This window comes from Phoca vitulina, unplaced genomic scaffold (genome assembly GCF_004348235.1).
Source record: "Phoca vitulina isolate PV1807 unplaced genomic scaffold, GSC_HSeal_1.0 scaffold24, whole genome shotgun sequence".
NCBI classification, from domain to species: Eukaryota; Metazoa; Chordata; class Mammalia; order Carnivora; family Phocidae; genus Phoca; species Phoca vitulina.
In genome coordinates, this window is record NW_022589727.1 from 27,343,581 (window position 1) to 27,366,141 (window position 22,561).

The window sequence follows — 22,561 nt, forward strand, 5'->3', positions numbered from 1 at the left end:
GCCATTCTCTTTCCATTATTTCTTTAATTACTTTATTTTTCCATTTTCCTATTCTTCCTTTCATTGCCTGCGTGTTAAACTCACATAGTTCTTAAATTGTATGTTATATTTCCTTATCTTTTTTCCTATTTGTTCTGTATGCTAGTAGATTTTGTCTATATCATTTTGGAGATTCCTAATTCTCATTTTTGCCATGAGTGGTTATAATTGAGCCTCTACTGATTTTTTAATTCAGTAGTCATACTGTTAATTGACAGGAACTCCTTTTTCACTGACTTCCACTTTATTGTGATATTCCTGATTTATGGTTGTAAAATCTTCTCAAATCTCTCTGAAATCAAGTTATTTTAAGCCTTTTTCCTTCCCTCAATTCTTTTTCCCAGAATGTTTATCACTGTACTTTTTTAGAATGTTGATTTTTCGCCATGAGTGACTTATTCATTACATTAATTTTCTCCAATGTCTGATGGTCCTTGGTGATTGATTTATATTTATTAATGGATTAGATTGACCAGTTAGTGACTTAGGGTGTGTTATTGCTGATAATTTCCCAAAGGATTCTTTATGGAATGAGGGGGCTGATTTTGGATACTGTGTAAGTCAGTAAGGTATGTGAATGGAAGTTAGTTTAACTGTACATATGGGTGAGTATCCACGCTCATGTGCACATGTGTGTGCACACACATGCACACACCAAAGGGAGAGTGGTGAATGGCTTCATTTCTTGCTATCCAAGACAAAAACTGATGTTTTCCTTTTATTCTCCCTTCCATGACTTTCATGGAGATCCAGAGTTACCTGATACTGAGATGTGTTTTGTTCTCAACCCTGGACAACTTCCCAAGGCAGGCGGTTCACTTCAGCCAGAGTGCTTTTCTTGGGTCCATAGGTAGCTGCTGCCTGCTGTTCGGTGTAAAGGGAGCCTCTGGGAGGTCTGTCTGGCCCTTCCATTGAGGATACACTTTATGATAAATTATTTGTGGCCATTGAGCTAAGGCCCCTTCCTGCCCTTTGTAATTTTCACACTGAGCTTACTTGATTGTTTGTATGTTTGCTTTTTGTAGATTTATCCTTTCCTTGCCAGCAAAGTTGTTTTATGCTGTTCTTAAGCTAAGTTCTGTACAATTATGAAATACATTGTTTACATTTTATTTCCCAGGGATTTCTAACAATTTCTCATCGTTATTAGGACACCTTGTTGGTTTCCAGTGCCATTTGGAGCTGTTCTTATAACAATACATACCTTTCTCAAATTTGGAGTGATTGTGAGCAGTGTGCTCTCAGTCCTCTGCCCTGACCTGGTTTCTTGTACTGCCTCTTTAGCATTGTTTCTGCTTCAAAACAGATGTCTGTTTTTCTTAATATAATGCATACACATTGGGGGAAAGTTAGAAAATATGGAAAAGCAAGATGAAAAACAACAGTTTCTGAAGTCTCATGTAGCAGTTTATGGTTTCATTGATATCCAGTATGTTTAATTTGGCAAAATGTTGCTTCAGTCATGGAATAGAATAATTGCATCTTATTTTGGGGAATGCCAGTATATCATTAATGCTGCTAAAAATTACTTAGAGCGTATGCACAAGACCTACAGTGCCATCTATCACAATCAGAATAGTCTCCAAACACACTTGCTGCATAATGAAAATCAGAGCTTTTACAATATTCAGTGAATGGGAATGAAATTTTGGGTTCAGTCTTATGTGTCTGTGAGTTAGTCAATCTAATGTATTTCTAGTTTCTTGATTGAAAAAAACTGACCACTCTTGCTGATTTGTAAATCATTACAAAAAGTTATGAAGTCTGATTTTAAAGTGGCATAGGTTGTTTAATCAGTAAGCTTCATGACTTAGATGATTAGAGATTTATTGTCCTTATAAAATAAGAAGTCTGAGGCTGGTGTGGCTGATATCCCTAGCATGGATCTACCAACTTTTTCATCTTTCCAGTCTGCTCCACTTAGCCTGTGGGCTAATATTTAATGCTTATCAAGTATCTCGGCATCACAGACACTGTGTCCATGTGAAGAAGCAGCAGCATCAGCAGAGGATTTTATCCACTTCAACAAGAAAGCATTAGCCTTCCTGGATGCTCTAGCAAGTAGGAGTCTACTTGTATCTCATTGGTCATAGCCATCACATGATCACACTTTAGTCTTTTTAGTTTAGACATAGCATCTTTGGAGCAGATCGTGATATTCAGAAGTTGAAGAAAAGAAAAGTGGATTTTGGCAGGCAATTAACAGTGGATTTTGAGAACAACTTATGCTGTAATGCACGATCAGTATTAATTGTGGACGAATTGGTGAATGCCATTACCATTGCACAGGTAGTCATTAACTCCATTTATCACCACATGGCTATACATTTGAAGAGTCTTATATAATGTATAATTGAATAAACAGTCATATTGGGACAGATATGCCTGGATAAAAATGACTTTCATTTCTCTCATTAGCCAGGTGATACCTGTGACAACCATACTGCTCAGTTGGATGGAACCCAGGAGGAAAAAGAGCTGCCAGGAGTTATCAAAACAAGTGGTTCCTTGGTAAGTTACAGCAGGATAACCTGGGGTAGGGATGAACGAAGAAGTCATTTTTTAGGGGTGCCTGGGTGGCTCAGATGGTTAAGCGTCTGCCTTCGGCTCAGGTCATGATCCCGTGCTCCTGGGATCGAGCCCCGCGTCCGGCTTCCTGCTCTGCAGGAAGCCTGCTTCTCCGTCTCCTGCTTTCCCTGCTTGTGTTCTCTCTCTGGCTGTCTCTCTCTCTGTCAAATAAATAAAATCTTAAAAAAAAAAAAAAGTCATTTTTTCAAGACAATCAGGCAGAACTTCAGAACAGTGCACCATAATTAAGATGGCTGGATAGCTACGGCTCTCAACATACCTATCCACCTTTACTCAATTTGCAGGAAAACATTCAGCAGTAAATAAAGCCAAGTTTAATAGTTAAACCCACAAATAACTGCATGCTCTATAAAAACAGATAAATACCCAGAGAACTAATGACTGTAGGCCTTTTCTGGGGCAGATTTATTTCCTTTACATTTTTTCTTTTATTTTAAAACATTCTCGGGCGCCTGGGTGGCTCAGCGTTAAGTGTCTGCCTTCGGCTCAGGTCATGATCCCAGGGTCCTGGGATCGAGTCCCACATCGGGCTCCCTGCTCGGTGGGAGGCCTGCTTCTCCCTCTCCCACTCCCCCTGCTTGTGTTCCTGCTCTTGCTATCTCTCTCTCTGTCAAATAAATAAAATCTTTAAAAAAAAAATTCTCATAAGAATGTTCATTCCATCGAGTCATAGGTCCATCTCTTGGAGGAGAAGCAGGTGTCCTCAGGTTTCTATTGTTTGTCCAGTGCAAGGTGAAGATCAGGCGCCTTTCTTTTGACCATACATGTAACCCCAGGTATCCAGTGCTCCCTCCCTCCCCCGTCTCCCTGCTTGCCCCATCCCCACTTCTCCTCCCAGGTGACCCAGAGGAGGGCACAGTCAGGCAAGCCTGAGGAGGAGGATGGAGCTTATTATCTATTTCCAGCTAGGAAAGGTGACTTCATTTATGGTTTAGCCCAGAGCGTTTTCTCACAGGTTTCTATGTGCACTCCTACTTTAAGTTATCTTTTCTCTCGTTTGGTGGAAGTTATGTAGTCTCTTTTCTTTTTTTATTTTTCTGTCCTCATACTCCCTCTCCTAACTTCCTCCCAGATAACAACAGGCAGAATGGTGAATCCCAGTAGGTTCCCTCCTCCCTGTTGAGATGGTGTTGGGGAGAGTCTTTGTTTGAATGTGCATATAGTGAACCCAGGTGTGGTTACTCACACTTTTGGTTGTCTTTTCTCATAATTTGGACATGATGGTTGTCTTTTTAAAAATTTTCTCCATTTACTTTCTTCATTAGTGCTGTTTTGATGGGGAGGGGGGTTGGATTATAGAAAAGAATTTATGTTATTCCTGGAATATCTCTTTCTCCAATCACCACTCATGTGAATGTTGCTGGGAATCTTTTTTCCTATTTTTAAGTTATGTTTTGTTCACCGTATTAGGTTTTAGGAAAGAGAGATTTGATCATCTGACTTAACTTTCCCATTTAATCCCAGAATATAACCCCAATTGTTTATAGAAATAATATAAATTTTTTTTGATATTAGAAATTATCCCCAGTCTGCTCCCTGCTAGTATTTAACCTTTAGTTCCCTTAACTTAAGCACACAAATCCTTTACTTCTGAAAACAAATCAACTTTCTCTTTCAAGAATATACCCTGAGCTTTCCAGTGGTAGAAGATTGTTTTTTTTTTTTCTCATCTTTTAAAATGGGAAAAAGATTTGAATAGATACTTTACCCAAAAAGATGTGGATGGGAAATAAACTCATGAAGGGTGCTCAGTATCACTAGTGATTATGGAAATACAAATAAAGCCACAGTGAGATACTTCCACATAACCTATGGAATGACTAAAATTAAAAAGACTGCTAAGGGTGCAGAACAGCTGATGCTCTCCTGCACTGCTGGTGGGAATGTAAAATGGTCCATCCACTTTGGAAAATAATGTGGCAGTTTCTTAAAATGTTACGCATATACCTACCACAGACCCAGCTGTTCAACTCATACATAATATATATTCATACCAAGACTGAGTCACAAATGTTTCTAGCACAATAGCCCAAATGTTTCTAGCACAATAGGCTGAGTCACAAATGTTTCTAGCACAAGAGGAACAGTTTTTACTTACAGATAAATGGATGAACAAATTCTGGCATATTCATACAAAAGAATATTACTCAGCAATAAAAAGCAATGAACTATTGATATGTACAACATGGATGGATCCCAAAGTGGTTATGCCTTGTGAAAGAAGCCAGACCAAAAAGATTCAATTTATGTAAAATTATGGAAAATGTAACTAACCTATAGTAAGGGAAAGAAGATTGTGATTGCCCGGGGACCTGGGGCTGGATGAGGAGAAGAGGGAAGGAGAGGTTAACAAAGGGATATAAGAACATTTTTGTGGTGCTGGTTTTGGTCATTATCTTGACTATGGTGATGGTTTCACAGGCCTACATATTTGTCAAAACAACATCAAACTGTAGACTTTACTCTTTAAATATCTGCAGTTAATTGTATGTCATAGCTCAATAAACCCTTAAAAAAGAGTCCACATGACATCTTATGATTTTATTAATATCCAAAGTGTTTATTTTGCAATAAGCTACTTAAATAGTCTGTTTACGTATTATATGCAGTTGACTCTTGACTCTAAATCACAAATGCCGCTGAATTTGGCATTTACAAAAGTCTTACAATGCAGTCTAACATCATAACAAACCTCTACAAATCACTTCTTGTATAGATAAGATGTGCAGTCCACAAAAATGAATTAGTCATTCAAGGTGTTAGTCTACTGAAAAAGCAAAGTAGTTGATCTAGTTTATTTCCAGTGTCTTAAGTGAAAATCAAATGGCTGCACTTGCTATTGATTCCTAATTCACTGCAGAATACAATCATAGCATCTGTTAAAAACAATGTCAGTTACATCTGTGTTTGTTTCGTGGAAAAGAAAATCTAAAGAACTTTAATTTAAAGAAGTAGGAGTTTGTTTTAATCACAAAACAAGTAACTGCTGGTGGGTAGACCATCGCTGGTACAAGTGCAATACAATGCAATGCCAGCCTTAGCATGAACTTCTACCTTTTTACTTTTATGCTGCACCATAGCATGCGGATTTAATCCTTATGCTTACAAGATGGTTAGCAAACTCTGGATACCATGTTGATGTTCCCGATAGGAACATGTGTCACCTGACTAACCGTTACTAATAGAAAACCTTAGCTGTCCTGGAAAACCTTTATGGTAGAATTTCTGTTATTGCTAATTGACTGACTTTTGCACTCGTAACATTATTTGTTTTTCTTTTCTTATTTTAGTTGCCTGAATCTCATTCCTTCATAAATGAGGGTTTTTTTTTTGTTTACCCTGCCGATTTTTGAATTTTTGAATTTTTAATTTATTTCGAATCTATTCCTAGAGTTCTGTACTTTCATGAGGATCTGCCGTTTATTTCATTCATTTTGGTCTCTGCTCGACAAGTTCTTTCCACCTGAGAACTGTTTTTTCCCCTCTAGTTTCTGGACAATGTCTTCTGTTATGTCTTAAGTCATTTTTTTCTCCCTATTTTTGTGGCCCCCCCCCCCCCCCCCCCCGAGCACATATTAGATGGTTGTTGCCAGGCTTAAATTGAATTTCGGTATCTTCTTCTTTTTTATTTTTTTTTTTAGAGATGGGGGAGGAGGGAAAGGGAAGGGCAAAGGGAAAGAGAAAGAGAGAGAATCTTAAGCAGGCTCCACCCCCAGTGCGGACCCTGATGCAGGGCTCCATCTCACAACCCTGAGATCATGACCTGAGCCAAAATCAAGAGTCAGACGCTTAACCAACTGAGCCACCCAGGCACCCCTGAATTTCAGTATCTTCTAAATTTCCTCTCATGTTAGTCTGTTTGCTCTGTTTCTTCATCTTTATTTTCCAGATTAGTGGTTTTTTTTCTTGGTCATGAATGTAGTTTTTTAGCTTGTCTCACTCTTTTTCTAAATTTCAGTAAACAAATTCTTATTTCTCAAGAACAACTTTTTCCCCATTATTGCAGCTGTGGGTTCTTGGTTCATAGCAGCAATAGCCCCTTAAATCACACTGAAGAGAAGAATTAAATTTTTTTAAGGAATCACATTATTTTTATGTTTTTTACTGAGGTATAATTTACAAACAGTAAGTGCATGTATTTTAGGTGTGTAATTCAATTAGTTCCAACATATGTTTTTACCCATACAACCAAGTCCATCAAAACAGAACATTTCCATCACAGCAGAAATCTCTCTGAGGCCCTTCCCAGCCAGTTGTCCTCCTGCTCCTACCCAGGCAAGCCCTATGGTGATTTCTAACACCTTAGGTTGGTTTTAACTCTCATATAAATAGAACTATAAATACAAAATGCACTCTTGTATCTGCCTTTCTTTCACTTACACTAACTTTTAGATTCATCCATTTGCTGCATGTGATAGAAGTTTGGTTCTTTTATTACTAGTAGTAATCCATTACATAAATATACTACTATTGGTATATCTATTCACCTGATGATGGACATTTGGATTGTTTCCAGTTTTGAGCAGTTATGCCTAATGCCACCATGAACATTGATTTCACGTAAAGGATGTGTATTGTCATTTCTTTTGAGTAAAGGTGCAATGTAATTCAGATTTTTGGCAAACAAGCCACCCACAGGTCATCACCCATAGCTCATAAACTCAGCAAGGAATAATTTAGTAGGTAAATAAAAAATAACTAAATTCTAAAAACATCTATAGGGAGAAACAACAACAAAAACTAATTTTTGTGTATGTATCCCAAATAGAGGATGTTGTCAACTAAAGCTTGGTCCTCATGGGTGAACTCATACATAAAAATAATAGACTACCATATAAATTTTTTTTCAATATTTTCAGTATCAACTTAGATATAAATATTTAGGTTTTTTTCCAGTTATTTTTCAAATATAAACATCTTGTGTGGAGAAATGTCAGCTTTTGGAATGTGTAATAATAAGTGACACAAACAGTGAAGTGTCTCCCTGAGTGTGAGAACCATCTGGTCAGGGAAGTGTACATCTCCCGTTGAGTGACAGCAAGTGTTTCAGGTTTTAGGTTTCGCCTCCAGTGCAGAGAGAGCTTCTGACCGGGACTATGGATCCAGGGCGTTTTTCCCTTTCCAGCTCCCCAGTCCCTCCCTTGTATTGATGTCCATTGAGAATACTGTCACAGCAAGAGGGTGAGATGATCCACCAGATGCTCCATCCAAGGAAGCATAGGGTAGAAAGTGTTCTACAAGGCGGAAGGTACCAGCACACTCTTAGGTGGAATTATACAGCTCTGTGGGCCCCTGAAGTTCTCTGTAGAATCATAGCACAGACTTTATTAATTTTTAATTGATGAGAAAATTGCTGTATATTTCCTCTGCACTTGAGTAGATCAATTTTCCCAAAGGCTGAAATTATTGATTGTGTGTTCTTGGAAGTGGGGTGTACTTAACTTTGAAGTGTGTAGAGGAGGCAGGTAGGTTAGTAAACATTATCCACAGATGCCAAACCAATGACAGGGATGAAAAACCTAATTTATTACTTCCAGGCAAAACTGATTTCTTTCAGGCTCCCCTCCATGTCTTTTGTTAGGCCTCCTGATTTCCTTCTCTCTTAGACCCGTATACTCATGCTAGGATCCCACCCTCCAAGGCAGTTAGTTCATTTTATTTAGACTACATATTGGGGGATTTTCCTGCATTATATTTAGGGGTTGTCTATATATTTAAGAGGTTGGTCTACTTGGCTTCTATTTTGCAAACATTTTTAACTATTTACCCGGGACCCTTTCGTACTCCTTGTACAATTCTGTTATATTTGTTTTTTCCTCCCTCTCTAGAAATTTTCTTTTATGCTACTCTTAGGTAGAGGTTTTTATTTTACCAAACCAATTCTATCTGCTTTTCATCTAGAAATTTCTGAGTTGGTCCACTAGGGAATTCTTTTTTTTTTTTTAATTTTATTATGTTATGTTAGTCACCATACAATACATCATTGGTTTTTGATGTGGTGATCCACGATCCATTGTTTTTGTATAACACCCAGTGCTCCATGCAGTACGTGCCCTCCTTAATACCCATCACCGGGCTAACCAATCTCCCCTCCCCCCTCCCCTCTAAAACCCTGTTTGTTTCTCAGAGTCCATAGTCTCTCATGGTTCATCTCTCCCTCCAATTCCCCCCGCCCATTTTTCCCTTCCTTCTCCTAATGTCCTCCATGCTATTGCTTATGTTCCACAAATAAGTGAAACCATATGATAATTGACTTTCTCTGCTTGGCTTATTTCACTTAGCATAATCTCCTCCAGTCCCATCCATGTTGATGTAAAAGTTGGGTATTCATCCTTTCTGATGGCTGAGTAATATTCCATTGCATATGTGGACCACATCTTCTTTATCCATTCATCTGTTGAAGGGCATCTCGGCTCTTTCCACAGTTTGGCTATTGCGGACATTGCTGCTATGAACAGTGGGGTGCATATGGCCCTTCTTTTCACTACATCTGTGTCTTTGGGGTAAATACCTAGTAGTGCAATTGCTGGGTCATAGGGTAGCTCTATTTTTAAATTTTTGAGGAACCTCCACACTGTTTTCCAAAGTGGCTGTACTAACTTGCATTCCCACCAACAGTGTAAGAGGGTTCCCCTTTCTCCACAACCTCTCCAACATTTGTTGTTTCTTTCCTTGTCCATTTTGGCCATTCTAACTGGTGTAAGGTGGTATCTCAATGTGGTTTTGATTAGGATTTCCCTGATGGCTAATGATGATGAACATTTTTTCATGTGTCTGTTAGCCATTTGTATGTCTTCTTCAGAGAAGTGTCTTTTCATATCTTCTGCCCACTTTTTGACTTGATTATTTGTTTGTTGGGTGTTGAGTTTGAGAAGTTCTTTATAGATCTTGGATACCAGCCCTTTATCTGTAGTGTCATTTGCAAATATCTTCTCCCATTCTGTGGTTTGCCTCTTTGTTTTGTTGACTGTTTCCTTTGCTGTGCAGAAGCTTTTTATCTTGATGAAGTCCCAAAAGTTCATTTTTGCTTTTGTTTCACTAGCTTTTGGAGAAGTATCTTGAAAGAAGCTGCTGTGGGCGATGTCAAAGAGGTTACTGCCTATGTTCTCTTCTAGGATTTTGATGGATTCCTGTCTCACATTGAGGTCTTTCATAGACTTTGAGTTTATCTTTGTGAGTGGTGTTAGAGAATGGTCGAGTTTCATTCTTCTGCATGTGGCTGTCCAATTTTCCCAGCACCATTTATTGAAGAGACTGTCTTTTTTCCATTGCATGTTTTTTCCTGCTTTGTCAAAGATTATTTGACCATAGAGTTGAGGGTCCATATCTGGGTTCTCTGTTCTGTTCCATTGCTCTGTATGTCTGTTTTTGTGCCAGTACCATGCTGTCTTGGTGATCACAGCTTTGTAATATAGCTTGAAATTGGGCAACGTGATGCCCCCACATGATGCCCCCAGCTTTGTTTTTCTTTTTCAACATTTCCTTGGCGATTCGGGGTCTTTTCTGATTCCATGCAAATTTTAGGATTGTTTGTTCCAGCACTTTGAAAAATGTCATTGGAATTTTGATCGGGATGGCACTGAAGGTATAGATTGCTCTGGGTAGCATAGACATTTTAACAATGTTTATTCTTCCGATCCATGAGCACGGAATATTTTTCCATCTTTTTGTGTCTTCTTCAATTTCTTTCATGAGTGTTTTGTAGTTCCTAGAGTATAGATCCTTGACCTCTTTGGTTAGGTTTATTCCGAGGTATCTTATTGTTTTTGGTGCTATTGTAAATGGAATCGTTTCTCTAGTTTCTCTTTCTACAGTTGTGTTGTTAGTGTATAAGAAAGCAACTGGTTTCTTTGCATTGATTTTATATCCTGCCACATTACTGAATTGCTGGATGAGTTCTAGTAATTCAGGGGTGGAGTCTTTTGGGTTTTCCACATAAAGTATCATGTCGTCTGCGAAAAGAGAGAGTTTGACGTCTTCTTTGCCAATTTGAATACCTTTTATTTCTTTTTGTTGTCTGATTGCTGTTGCTAGGATTTCTAATACTATGTTGAACAGTAGTGGCGAGAGTGGGCATCCTCGACGTGTTCCTGATCTTAAGGGAAAGGTTCTCAGCTTTTCCCCATTGAGGATGATATTCGCTGTGGGTTTTTCATAGATGGATTTTATGAACTTGAGGAATGTTCCCTCTATCCCTATACTCTGGAGAGTTTTAATCAGGAAAGGATGTTGTATTTTGTCGAATGCTTTTTCTGCATCAATTGAGAGGACCATATGGTTCTTCTCCCTCCTCTTATTAATGTGTTCTGTCACATTGATTGATTTGCGAATGTTGAACCACCCTTGCATCCCGGGGATAAATCCCACTTGGTCATCGTGGATGATCCTTTTAATGTATTGTTGGATCCTATTAGCTAGGATTTTGTTGAGGATTTTGGAATCCATATTCATCAGGGATATCGGTCTGAAATTCTCCTTTTTGATGGGGTCTTTGCCTGGTTTGGGGATTAAGGTAATGCTGACCTCATAGAATGAGTTTGGAAGTTTTCCTTCTGTTTCTATTTTTTGAAACAGCTTCAGTAGAACAGGTATTATTTCTTCTTTGAATGTTTGGTAGAATTCCCCAGGGAATCCATCAGGCCCTGGACTCTTGTTTTGGGGGAGGTTTTTGATCACTGCTTCAATCTCGTTACCGGTTATTGGCCTATTCAGGTTGTCAATTTCTTCCTGTTTTGGTCTTGGCAGCTTATAGGTTTCCAGGAAGGCCTCCATTTCATCCAGATTGCTCAGTTTGTTGGCATATAGTTGTTGATAATAATTTCTGATAATTGTTTCTATTTCCTTGGTGTTAGTCGTGATCTCTCCCCTTTCATTCATAATTTTATTAATTTGGGTCCTTTCTCTTTTCTTTTGGATAAGTCTGGCCAGTGGTTTATCGATCTTATTAATTCTTTCGAAGAACCAACTTCTAGTTTCGTTGATCTGATCTACTGTGTTTCTGGTTTCTAATTCATTGATTTCTGCTCTAATTTTAATTATTTCTCTTCTAATGCGTGGCTTAGGCGTCGTTTGTTGCTTTTTCTCTAGTTCTTTAAGGTGTAGAGTTAGTTGGTGAATTCGGGATTTTTCTATTTTTTTGAGTGAGGTTTGGATGGCTATGTATTTCCCCCTTAGGACTGCCTTTGCAGTATCCCATAGGTTTTGGACCGATGTGTTTTCGTTTTCATTGATTTCCATGAATTGTTTAAGTTCTTCTTTGATTTCTTGGTTGACCCAAACATTCTTTTTTTTTTTTTTTTAAGATTTTATTTATTTATTTGAGAGAGAGAATGAGAGAGAGAGAGAGCACATGAGAGGGGGGAGCGTCAGAGGGAGAAGCAGACTCCCTGCTGAGCAGGGAGCCCGATGCGGCACTTGATCCTGGGACTCCAGGATCATGACCTGAGCCGAAGGCAGTCGCTTAAGCAACTGAGCCACCCAGGCGCCCTGACCCAAACATTCTTGTGCAGAGTGGTCTTTAGCTTCCAAGTGTTTGAATTTCTGCCAAATTTTTTCTTGTGATTGAGTTCCAGTTTTAGAGCATTGTGGTCTGAGAATATGCAGGGAATAATCTCAGTCTTTTGGTATCAGTTGAGACCTGATTTGTGACCCAGTATATGGTCTATTCTGGAGAAAGTTCCATGTGCGCTCGAGAAGAATGAGTATTCTGTTGTTTTGGGGTGGAATGTTCTCTAAATATCTATGAGGTCCATCTGGTCCAATGTATCATTCAAAGCTCTTGTTTCCTTGTTGATTTTTTGCTTAGATGATCTGTCCATTGCTGAGAGTGGAGTATTGAGGTCTCCTACAATTAACGTATTGTTATCAATATGACTCTTTATTTTGGTTAACAGTTGGCTTATGTAGACGGCTGCTCCCATGTTGGGTGCATAGATATTTACAATTGTTAGATCTTCTTGTTGGATAGACCCTTTAAGAATGATATAGTGTCCTTCTGTGTCTCTAATTACAGACTTTAGTTTAAAATCTAATTTGTCTGATATAAGAATTGCTACCCCAGCTTTCTTTTGAGGTCCACTGGCATGGAAGATGGATCTCCATCCCTTCACTTTCAGTTTCGATGTATCTTTAGGTTCAAAATGAGTCTCTTGTAGGCAGCATATGGATGGTTCCTGTCTTTTTATCCAATCTGCAACCCTGTGCCGTTTTATGGGAGCATTTAGGCCATTCACGTTGAGAGTGATTATTGAAAGATATGAATTAATTGTCATCATGTTGCCCGTGAGACGTTGTTTTTATAGATTGTCCCTGTAAATTTCTGTTGTAGATCACTCTTGGGGTCTTTCTCCTTTTATAGAACCCCCCCTTAATGCTTCTTGCAGGGCCGGCTTAGTGGTCACATATTCTTTCAGTTTCTGTCGGTCGTGGAAGCTCTGCATCTCTCCATCCATTCTAAATGAAAGCCTTGCCGGGTAAAGTATTCTTGGCTGCATGTTCTTCTCATTTAGTACCCTGAATATGTCTTGCCAGGCCTTTCTGGCTTGCCAGGTCTCTGTGGATAGGTCTGACGTTATTCTGATGTTCCTCCCTCTGTACTTAAGGAACCTCTTCCCCCTAACTGCCCTTAAGATGGTTTCCTTGGTTCTAAAATTTGGGAGTTTTACTATTACATGCCGGGGTGTTGGCCTGTTTTCCTTGATCTTGGGAGGGGTCCTCTCTGCCTCTAGAACGCGAATGTTTGTTTCATTCCCCAGATTAGGGAAGTTCTCAGCTATGATTTGCTCAAATACATCTTTTAGTCCTCTCTCTCTCTCTCCAGTCCCTCTGGGATTCCAATTATTCTGACATTGGAACGCTTCATGGTGTCACTTATTTCTCTGATTCTATTTTCATGGATTCTGAGTTGTTTTTCCCTGGCCTCCTCTTTTCCCTTTTTATCTCTTATATTGTCTTCCAGGTCGCTTATTCGCTCTTCTGCCTCAGTTACCCTAGCTGTTAGATTATCTAGATTGGATTGGATCTCACTGATGACATTTTTAAGTTCTGCCAATTCACCTTTCATTTCTGCCCATAGAGACTCTATGTTGCCATTAACTGATTTCTCCATTCTAGCCATTGTCTTCACAATTGCTAGCCTGAATTCCATCTCCGACATCTTGGTTATATCTGCATCCATTTGTAAATCTGCAGCATAAGTCATAATCTCTGAGTCTTTTCTATTTTGGGGGCTCCTCCTCCTAGTCATTCTGTTGATGGGTGTTTGAGGGAATGTATAGAGTCGAAATTATTGACCAGAACCCAAGCAAGATGCACCTGTTTTCTTGGGACCTTAGGGTTGCTGGCCTCTTGTTTTCCCAGCCTGTCTTCTGGGGGAGCGGCCTGCTGTGCTGTTACTCAGGCAACCCTGTTTGGGTGGAGTTGCCCTGCCCCCTGTGGCGGGGGATGGGCTCAGCGGGAATCAGTCTTTGGGGCTTTTGTTCTCTGGCGGCTTTCTGCATCTCTTCTGCAAGTCAGAGCAGAAGAGACCGTTTCCAACCCTCTGCCTCAGAGCAGAGAGACCTCAGTCTGTTCTTCAGTGAGCTCTCCAGGCCACACCGTCTCCGTTTCTGTCCGTGCTGCTATAAACTGCAGCGTCCTGGGTTGTGCGCCCCTCCGCAGCGCTCCCAGTCCTGCCTCCAGGCGGGGCACATCTCTGCCTTTTGTGCTTCTAAAACCGCCAGCCGCTCCCAGTTTGCATGCGCGCGACCCCGCTGCTCCGGGTTTCCGCCCCGGGGGCTGCCCTAAAGTCCTTTCCCCGCCGCTACCGGTCTGCGAGTCTGCGCCCCGTCCGCAGCGTGCGAGGCTGTCGCTCACGGGCGGTGTAGGATCCCCACGGCCAGGCACCCTCCCACTGCTGTTTATCCTCCCGTATCTGCCTGCAGAATCACGGCTCCCCACTTTGTACCTCAAAACCAACCGCCTGCGATATTCTGTTTGTAGAGATCCAGATCTTCTTACATCTCAGGCTGGTTTCGTGGGTGCTCAGAGTGGTCTGGTAGATATCCAGCTCAATTCTGGGGACCAGTTGAAATAGGGTCCCCTACTCCTCCGCCATCTTTCCCGCTATGGAATTCTTTTCTGGTTTCCAGTGCTATCAAAAATGACCTCCTTTAAAACGTATTTTATATATATATATGTTATATAAAACATATATATAAATATATAAATATAAACATGTTATATGTATATAAAACATATATATATGTTTTATATATGTTTTCTGCCATTTTTAGTGATGAGGGTGGGAGGGGAGGTAGGTAATTGTCAGTCCACCATCTTATACTTGTTCTCATGTTTTATTTGTCCCTTTAAAAAAAAGGTTCTTGGGGTGCCTGGGTGGCTCAGTCGTTAAGCATTTGCCTTCGGCTCAGGTCATGATCTCAGGGCCCTGGGATCAAGCCCCACATCGGGCTTCCTGCTCGGCGGGAAGCCTGCTTCTCCCTCTCCCACTCCCCCTGCTTGTGTTCCCTCTCTCGTTGTGCCTCTCTCTCAAATAAATAAATAAAATCTTTAAAAATATTTAATTAAATTAAAAAAAGGTTCTTGGGCGCCTGGGTGGCTCAGTCAGTTAAGTGACCGACTCTTGATTTCGGCTCAGGTCATGTCTCAGGATCGTGAAATCAAGCTCAGCTTCGGGCTCCATGCTGTGTGTGCAGCCTGCTTAAGATTCTTTCTCTCCCTCTCCCACTGCCCCTGCACATGTTCTCTCTCTTTCTCTTTCTCAGAAACTTCTTTGTTCATTTTATAAAGTAATGCCTGCTGTCTATAAGAAATGTAGACGATGTGGTCAAGCAAGGTGAGTGACAGGTTTTTTGTTTTGTTTTGTTTTTAAAGAAGGAGAGATAGAGAAGTGACAAGGAGGAACAGAGGGAAAGGGAGAGAGAGAATCTCAGGCTCCATGCCCAGTGCAGAGCCCAACACGGGGCTTTGCCTCACAACCCCGAGATCATGACCTGAGCCAAAATCAAGAGTCAGACACTTAACCAACTGAGCCACTCAGCTGCCCTGAGTGACAGTTTTTAAAAAACGAAACACTGTATTTTCATAAGTATCAAATACATTCTGTTTTGCAATAAGCTTCCTTCAGTAAAGAAAAGAATATTATGTCTTAAATTTTAGTAAAGCCAGTGTCCACTACATCAAAAATCTCTTATTTCTAGCTCTATAAATGAAAAACATAACCTGGTACTATTGCTACTGAATTCTAGTCACTGCAAAAGATAATCATAGGGTGTGTTTCAAAACTAAGATTAGACATGTTTGGCCATATGTCATGGAAGGGTTGGAGTTAATTTCGCTTCACATGGAAATTTGGTGGTCCAAGTCTGACAGGGCATTACATGATGTCTTAGCACAAACCCAGGTGGGCTTGATCTTCCACCTCTGTTGTCCGTTGCCGTGGCCATCATCCTTATTCGAACAAGATACCTGGCAACTCGAGGCTGTCATCTACAGTGCTGTCATGAGTGTACATGAGCTGACTCTCTTCCTTTTGCTGAGGAAGGCCTTAGGTGTTCTAGAAGCAGTCTTGCTAAAATTACACTTACCTCTCATTGACCACACTTGTCACGTGATCACTCAGCTGCAAAGAAGCCTGGAAATGAAGTTCTTTGGTTTAACTCCCTGGAATCAAACCAAGACATTGTTAAGGGAAAAGGAGTTTGTGGCAGGTAATAACAGTGTCGGCTACAGGGGCCAGTGTCTGTCAAAGGGTCTGGCATTTAGGTACTCATAGTGATGTTCCCTGACGGACTGGATGCAGCTGTCCCTGCCCAGGCAGTCACAACTTCGTATAGTGTCACACACGTCTAAACAGATACACATGGTGTAATACACACGTTAGAAGTGTTTGCCTGAATTAAAATGGTACTTTTATTTCTCCATTTAGCCAGATGATGCTTCTCTCAACAGTACCACCCTGTCAGATGGGTCCCAAGATGAAGAAGGGAGTTTTGCAGTTCCTAGCAGTGGCTCTGTGGTAAGTCATCACATGCCACAACAATTGTGCATCGGGGCAAAGTTACAAGTTCAAAGCAAGAAGAAGCAATTTCTTTAAAACAGATAAGGAAAACTTGAACTGAGATTGTGAAGAAACCAGAGGTGCCAGGAGACCCACCAACATTTTCACAGTTAGGAAGTAGGAGACTCAAAACTGAGGCATGACTAAATCTCGGTTTAAAAGAGGACTCCATAAATTAATACCACTGGTCAGAAACCAAAGGATGTTCATTATGTGTATCAAGCCCAGAGGAATCTGTTACCTTTGATCCTCTTGGCTGAGTTCACACCAGTAATCTGGCCTAATTCTGCCATTTAACCCAGAAGTCCTTTTTCCCTGTGGGATAAATTAAAAAGCCCTCATCCTGATATTGAAGGCACTATTGCCTTAGATCTCAGGACTTACCCATATACATCCTCCACTTCTGACACATTCACTCACTTGGCCTTGAGTAACAGAACTTGTACTTTTTTTGATCAGAAAGTCTTATCATTTCCTCCCCCCTCCCCAGAACCACTGGACATCCCCACTTGGTGTCTGTGCAGGTGCTCTGGCAGGGGGTGATACAGTGGACCAGAAGTAGTGAGAGACCCTGTTCAATGAGGTTGTGGTTATTCAATAGCAAGTTGATGGCAGGCAAGAGCACATCAGTCAGGCAGATAGATGGAGTGGGCATATTCACATGAACCTCTGAGCAGTAGTTTCTCATCCATTGTCCAGTTGGAGACAAAGGATGGTTGATGTTCACATGCATAGCACACTCTCAGTAGATCTCTGTTAGCCCTAGGTGAAGGAGCTTTTCTGTTGTGTTTTTAGATTTTTGGTTTTGAGGTTGCTTTGTTACACAGTGATCATATAAGAAGCACAGAAGAATGTAAGTGACATTTGTCAATGAGTAACTTATCAGTAGCCCTACAGGTTATGGCACAGATGGACTAGGACTTACCCACAATGTCTGGCCTACTAGCTCTACGTTCGGCTGCTACTTCCCTATTTAAGATTGTGCATTGGAATGCAAATGAGTGAGGATGTCTCTGTTTTAGAAATACTTTCCAGTACACCCTACTTACTGATGGGTAAAAACAAAGTAAGTCACTCACAAACTCTGATAGCTACTGAAGTGAGGAGACCTTTCACAGTTGTGCTGTGCCTCTCTGCCTAAAGACTCCTGCTCTAAGGCTTTTGCACAGGATCCTGTATATTGTGTCTCAGCTGGTGGTACTGTGCGCCCAGTGCACCATCCCTACGCATTCGCCTCAACTCTACCTACATGCTCCCCTCCCCTCTATGTGCCCACCTCTGAGAACTATGGATTTTGTCTTGTAAATAGTTATAGAATATTTCTACTCCCCTCTTCCTGTAACTGCTTCCTTAGTACAGAAACAAATCATCTTCCTGTGTTACTGAAGTAGCCCCGAAAGTGATCTCCCTGACTTTAGCGTATACCCTTTAAACTCATCCTTCCCACAGCTGCAAGTCATTGATCTAAACATACAAGCCTTGTTTTAATGCCTGCTGCAGTCCCCCCACATCTTCTAGTTGACATAAAAGCTCCTGACATAGTCTGACCCCTTCTGTCTCTAGCTGACTTTTCTGCCCCAGGCATTTTATATGAGCCAACAAAGGATTGCATGTGGTTCCATGCACGCACCAAGAAACACCTGAAGCAGAATGGTTGCAGAATTGAGTTGCTGAGGAGGATTCGGGGTTGGCCTTATTTTCTAGGCTTTCATTGATCCATTCATTCATTCACCAAGTCCTTATTAGGTACATATTGTCTGCAAATAAGATTCTTGAAAGTTTGAGGTTGTAAGAGAAAGACAGTGATCTTATGTAGCAGTTATAGATAGCGTCTCCTGGAGTATGTTAATCATTCAGATTTTGTTTTTCTGAAAACTGATTGAATGCTGATTATGGTATAAATAAAAGTTTCAGGGGTATTGAGACTCAAAAAAATCTTATTGGTACCAGTCTCCATTGTGACTTACTTTGGATTGCTTGTTATTCAGAATATCTTTACTTAGAAATGTTAAACAAATTAGTTAGTTGCTAGAGTAGCCAGCCCACAGATGAGAACTTAACCCTTACTGCATCTGTACTAAAAATCATTCTAGAACTTCTTACCATGAGGGAAATACATTTTGACTTCCCTGCTTCTTGGTTATAAGGAGCCATTGGCACCCCAGTTTGGTTCCTAAGTTTCTTCTAGATGATAGCATTCTAGTAATTCAGTGAAGTGTTAGCAAGGGCTTCAAGGGCTCTGGCCATGACTCTTGTAAAGTAAATCTCACCTGGCAGTATAAATTCCCAGGGACATTTTATTGTCATCTTCAAGACTTCAGAGGGTCCTAGCAACTTGCCCTTTGGAGTTTGTGTTGTGGAATGTTTTAAAGTAGACAACCTAACTTTAGTAAAAGGGTAACTGTGGCTTGACCAATACTGTTTCTTTTTTTTTCAATCTTTCATCTTTTCTATACATTTGAAATGTCAATTTTATGATAATTGAACCTGTATATGGGGTCTATCTTAATTACTATGACTCTGTGGTTTGTTTTTGAAATCTGTTAGGATGTGTTCACCCTTATTGTTCTGGATCAAAATTTCCTTTCCTCTTCTCAGGAATTTTTACTCCCAGATGAACTGAGGATAATGCTATAACCACCCATTAAATAAATCTTGGTAGGACTTCACTAAGAACCTCACTGAATTTAAAGATTAATGTTGGGGAGAGAATTCAGATCTTAAAATACTGACTCATCCCACTGAGAAATAATAATTGTGTTTTTCCATTTATTTATGTCTTCTGTCCTTCCCGTAAAAGTTCATAATCTTTCTTACATTCTTTTCCATATACATTTTTCATTGATTAATTACTTAGGAACTTAATAGTTTTCATTGACATTTTAGAATGGTAGGTTTTTTCATCTTCTGGTTTGTTTTTGCAGAGATGTAAGGAAAGTAAGTTATTTGGTTTCTCACAAAAACTATTATAGCTTCCTTTCTGAAAATTTTTACTGCTAAGAACTTTTCATTTGACTTTATAATTTGTACAGATAATCACCTGAAATAGTGACAATTTTCGTTACTCATTCTTTAAAATAGTCATTTTATTTCTTTTCCCTGTCTTTATTGGACTGACCATAATCACTTGTTACATTGAATAATAATTATGGGGATCTTTTGATAAGTTCTTGATTTGCTCATGAAGTCTTCCAAGTTTCATTATTAAGTAGAATACTAGGTCTAGGTTTCTGAGCCTTGTAATTATTTTTATCAGAAATGGAGGTTGAATTATATAAAGTAATTGTTCATCATCTATTAAAATAAATATATTTATCTTTGTTAAGCAATTACCTTAGGAAATTCTGTTGATAGGTCTTTCTAATATTGAACTATAATTTTGTTGCTAAATAAAACCTACTTGTATTATATTATTCTTTTATTACATTATGGAATATCAGTTTGTACTATTTTAGCATTTTTAACAACTGTTCTATTAGTAGGATTCTAATAGTGGGTTTAGTGTATATATGATTTCTTTTTGTTGTTACAGAGTTATACTAATCTTGGTACAAATATGTTAAGAACTTTGAATCTTTTTTCAGTGTTTTAGAACCATATACTAAAATTTGGTGTAAATATATAATCTATAAAATCCATTATATTTAAGTTTGTATTGTAATTTGTTTATGAAACCACTAAGACCTGGCATCAGTGTAGACATAGTGTTTTGATTACTTTTTCAATGGGTATGGTTTTAGAGTTATATTCCTTTATATCCCAAATGGTATGAGTTTTGGTAATGTGTATTTGTTGTTGCAAAACATTCAGTTTATTTTTTTTAAGATTTTTTTTTTTTTAATTCACTTGAGACAGAGAGATACAGAGAGAGAGAGAGAGCATGAGCAGGGGAGAGGCAGAGGGAGAGGGAGAAGCAGGCCAGACGTGGGGCTCGATCCCAGGGCCCTGGGATCATGACCCGAGCCGAAGGCAGACGCCCAACCATCTGAGCCACCCAGTCGCCCCAAAACATTCAGTTTAGCATTTTCAATATATGTTGTTGTTTGTGTATACACTCATATATTCAAATATACACGCACCTATTTAGGTGTATAATTTTAAAGTTTTCTGTGAGGTAGCTATTTCTCCTTTTATATTCCTAATATTTATGTCTTTTATCCCAATTAGAACTGTAAATAGTTGCCTGTATCAGCAATATTTTTTAGGAAGTCACTTCCTTTAATTAATGAAGCCTACTTTTTCTATTGTATTAATTTATTTAATCCTTATTAATTTTTCATTCCTTCTTAGTTCTACTTGTATAATTTTTTTTGGTCTCTTGGATTATAAACATATTTATTTTTAATCTTTCTTATTTGCATTTAAGGCTAAGAGTTAATCTCTGAATAATAGTTTAGGTTTTATCATGGATTTTTGGAATTTAATGCTCTTATTGTCTAACATTTAGCTTATAATTTCACATGTGATTTAATTTTTAATCCAGGATATTATTGGAATGACTTTAAATTCACATTTGGATAGATTTTATAATTGGTACTATGTTTTATTTCAAAGTTGATTGCATATTTGTTAGTGAGTGTGACTTATTTAAGTTTATTTCTGGAGTATTGGGTATCTACCCAAAGGAAAAAAAATACTAATTCAGAAAGTTACATGCACCCCTGTGTTTGCAGAATTATTTACAATAGCCAAGATATGGAGGCAACCCAAGTGTCCATTAATAGATGAATGGATAAAGATTGTGGTATACATGTATACAATGGAATGTTAGTCCGCCATAAAAAAGAATAACATCTTGCATTTGCAACAGCATGGGTGGGCCTACAGAGTGTAATGCTAAGTGAAGTAAGTCAGACAAAGACAAATACCATATGATTTCACTCATATGTGGAATTTTAGAAACAAAACAAATGAACAAAATAAAAAGAGACAACAGACTTTTAAGTACAGAGAACAAAGTGGCATTGCAGAGGGGACGTGGGTGGGAGGATGAGTGAAATAGATAAAGGGGATGAGGAGTACACTTATCTCGATAAAGACTGAAAAATGAATAAGTGTGTTGAATCATTATATTGGACACCTGAAACCAATATAACACTGTATGTTAATTATACTTCAATTTAAAAAATAAATATTTATCTCTGGGGAATTTGGCAAGATGTAGATTTATCAGTTCTGATCTCAGGTATAGAAAGGGAACCTTATTATCTGTATTAACTCAAGGCAGCTTTTATACACAGAGTTATAACACACTGACTCAAACCTTGAGAAAAAAAGAAGTAGCTAGTCAGGAAGGTCAGAAACATCTTTTGAGTTAGTGAATTTCTCCTATAAGTAATGAACATGAAAAATGTTAGGTATGGTGTTTCTTTCATGTGAAGAAAATACCATACGAAGTCTAGTTTTGAGAGAACTCAGGCAGGTAGTGCCAACCTTCTACAGATTGGAATTCAAAATAATCATCCCCCATATATTCTAGTGTGATTTGGGCGGCAGAGCAAGCGTCACTGGCTGGAAAACCTTGACTTTCCTCACCAGTTGAAGCCCCAGCCTCTTGTGGATGGGCACATAGAGAAATGGTAGGATCTGTTAAGGACAAGCAAAGGAAGTGTGTTTTAAATGGGAGTGGCATTAGTATTTCAAATATATTAAAATAAACTAGTAAAAATTTTAAAATGATGCTAGTGTTAATATGTTGAATGGGTAAGTGGATGTTTTAAAACTATAAACACCAAGCACCTAGCCTTTCACTCAATCTATTTAAGAACTCAAAGTCCATTTATTGGCAGGTTTCTCCTCCTTTTTCATTTTTACCACATCATTCCCCTACTTTAACACATGAATGTTCCTTTGTTTGTTTTGTTCTGTTTTGTT

The 22,561-nt window shown here is 39.1% G+C and overlaps 1 protein-coding gene across 2 annotated transcripts in view; it reads left to right on the forward strand.

Moving 5' to 3' along the window:
* Nucleotides 1–22,561, forward strand: part of ARHGAP28 (Rho GTPase activating protein 28) — a 221,945-nt gene that overhangs the window by 147,099 nt on the left and 52,285 nt on the right. For both annotated transcript variants that reach the window (XM_032421200.1, XM_032421201.1), the window contains 2 exons: nucleotides 2,458–2,550; nucleotides 16,556–16,645. In XM_032421200.1, coding sequence (XP_032277091.1) covers nucleotides 2,458–2,550; nucleotides 16,556–16,645 — 183 coding nt within the window. The remainder of the gene's footprint in view (nucleotides 1–2,457; nucleotides 2,551–16,555; nucleotides 16,646–22,561) is intronic.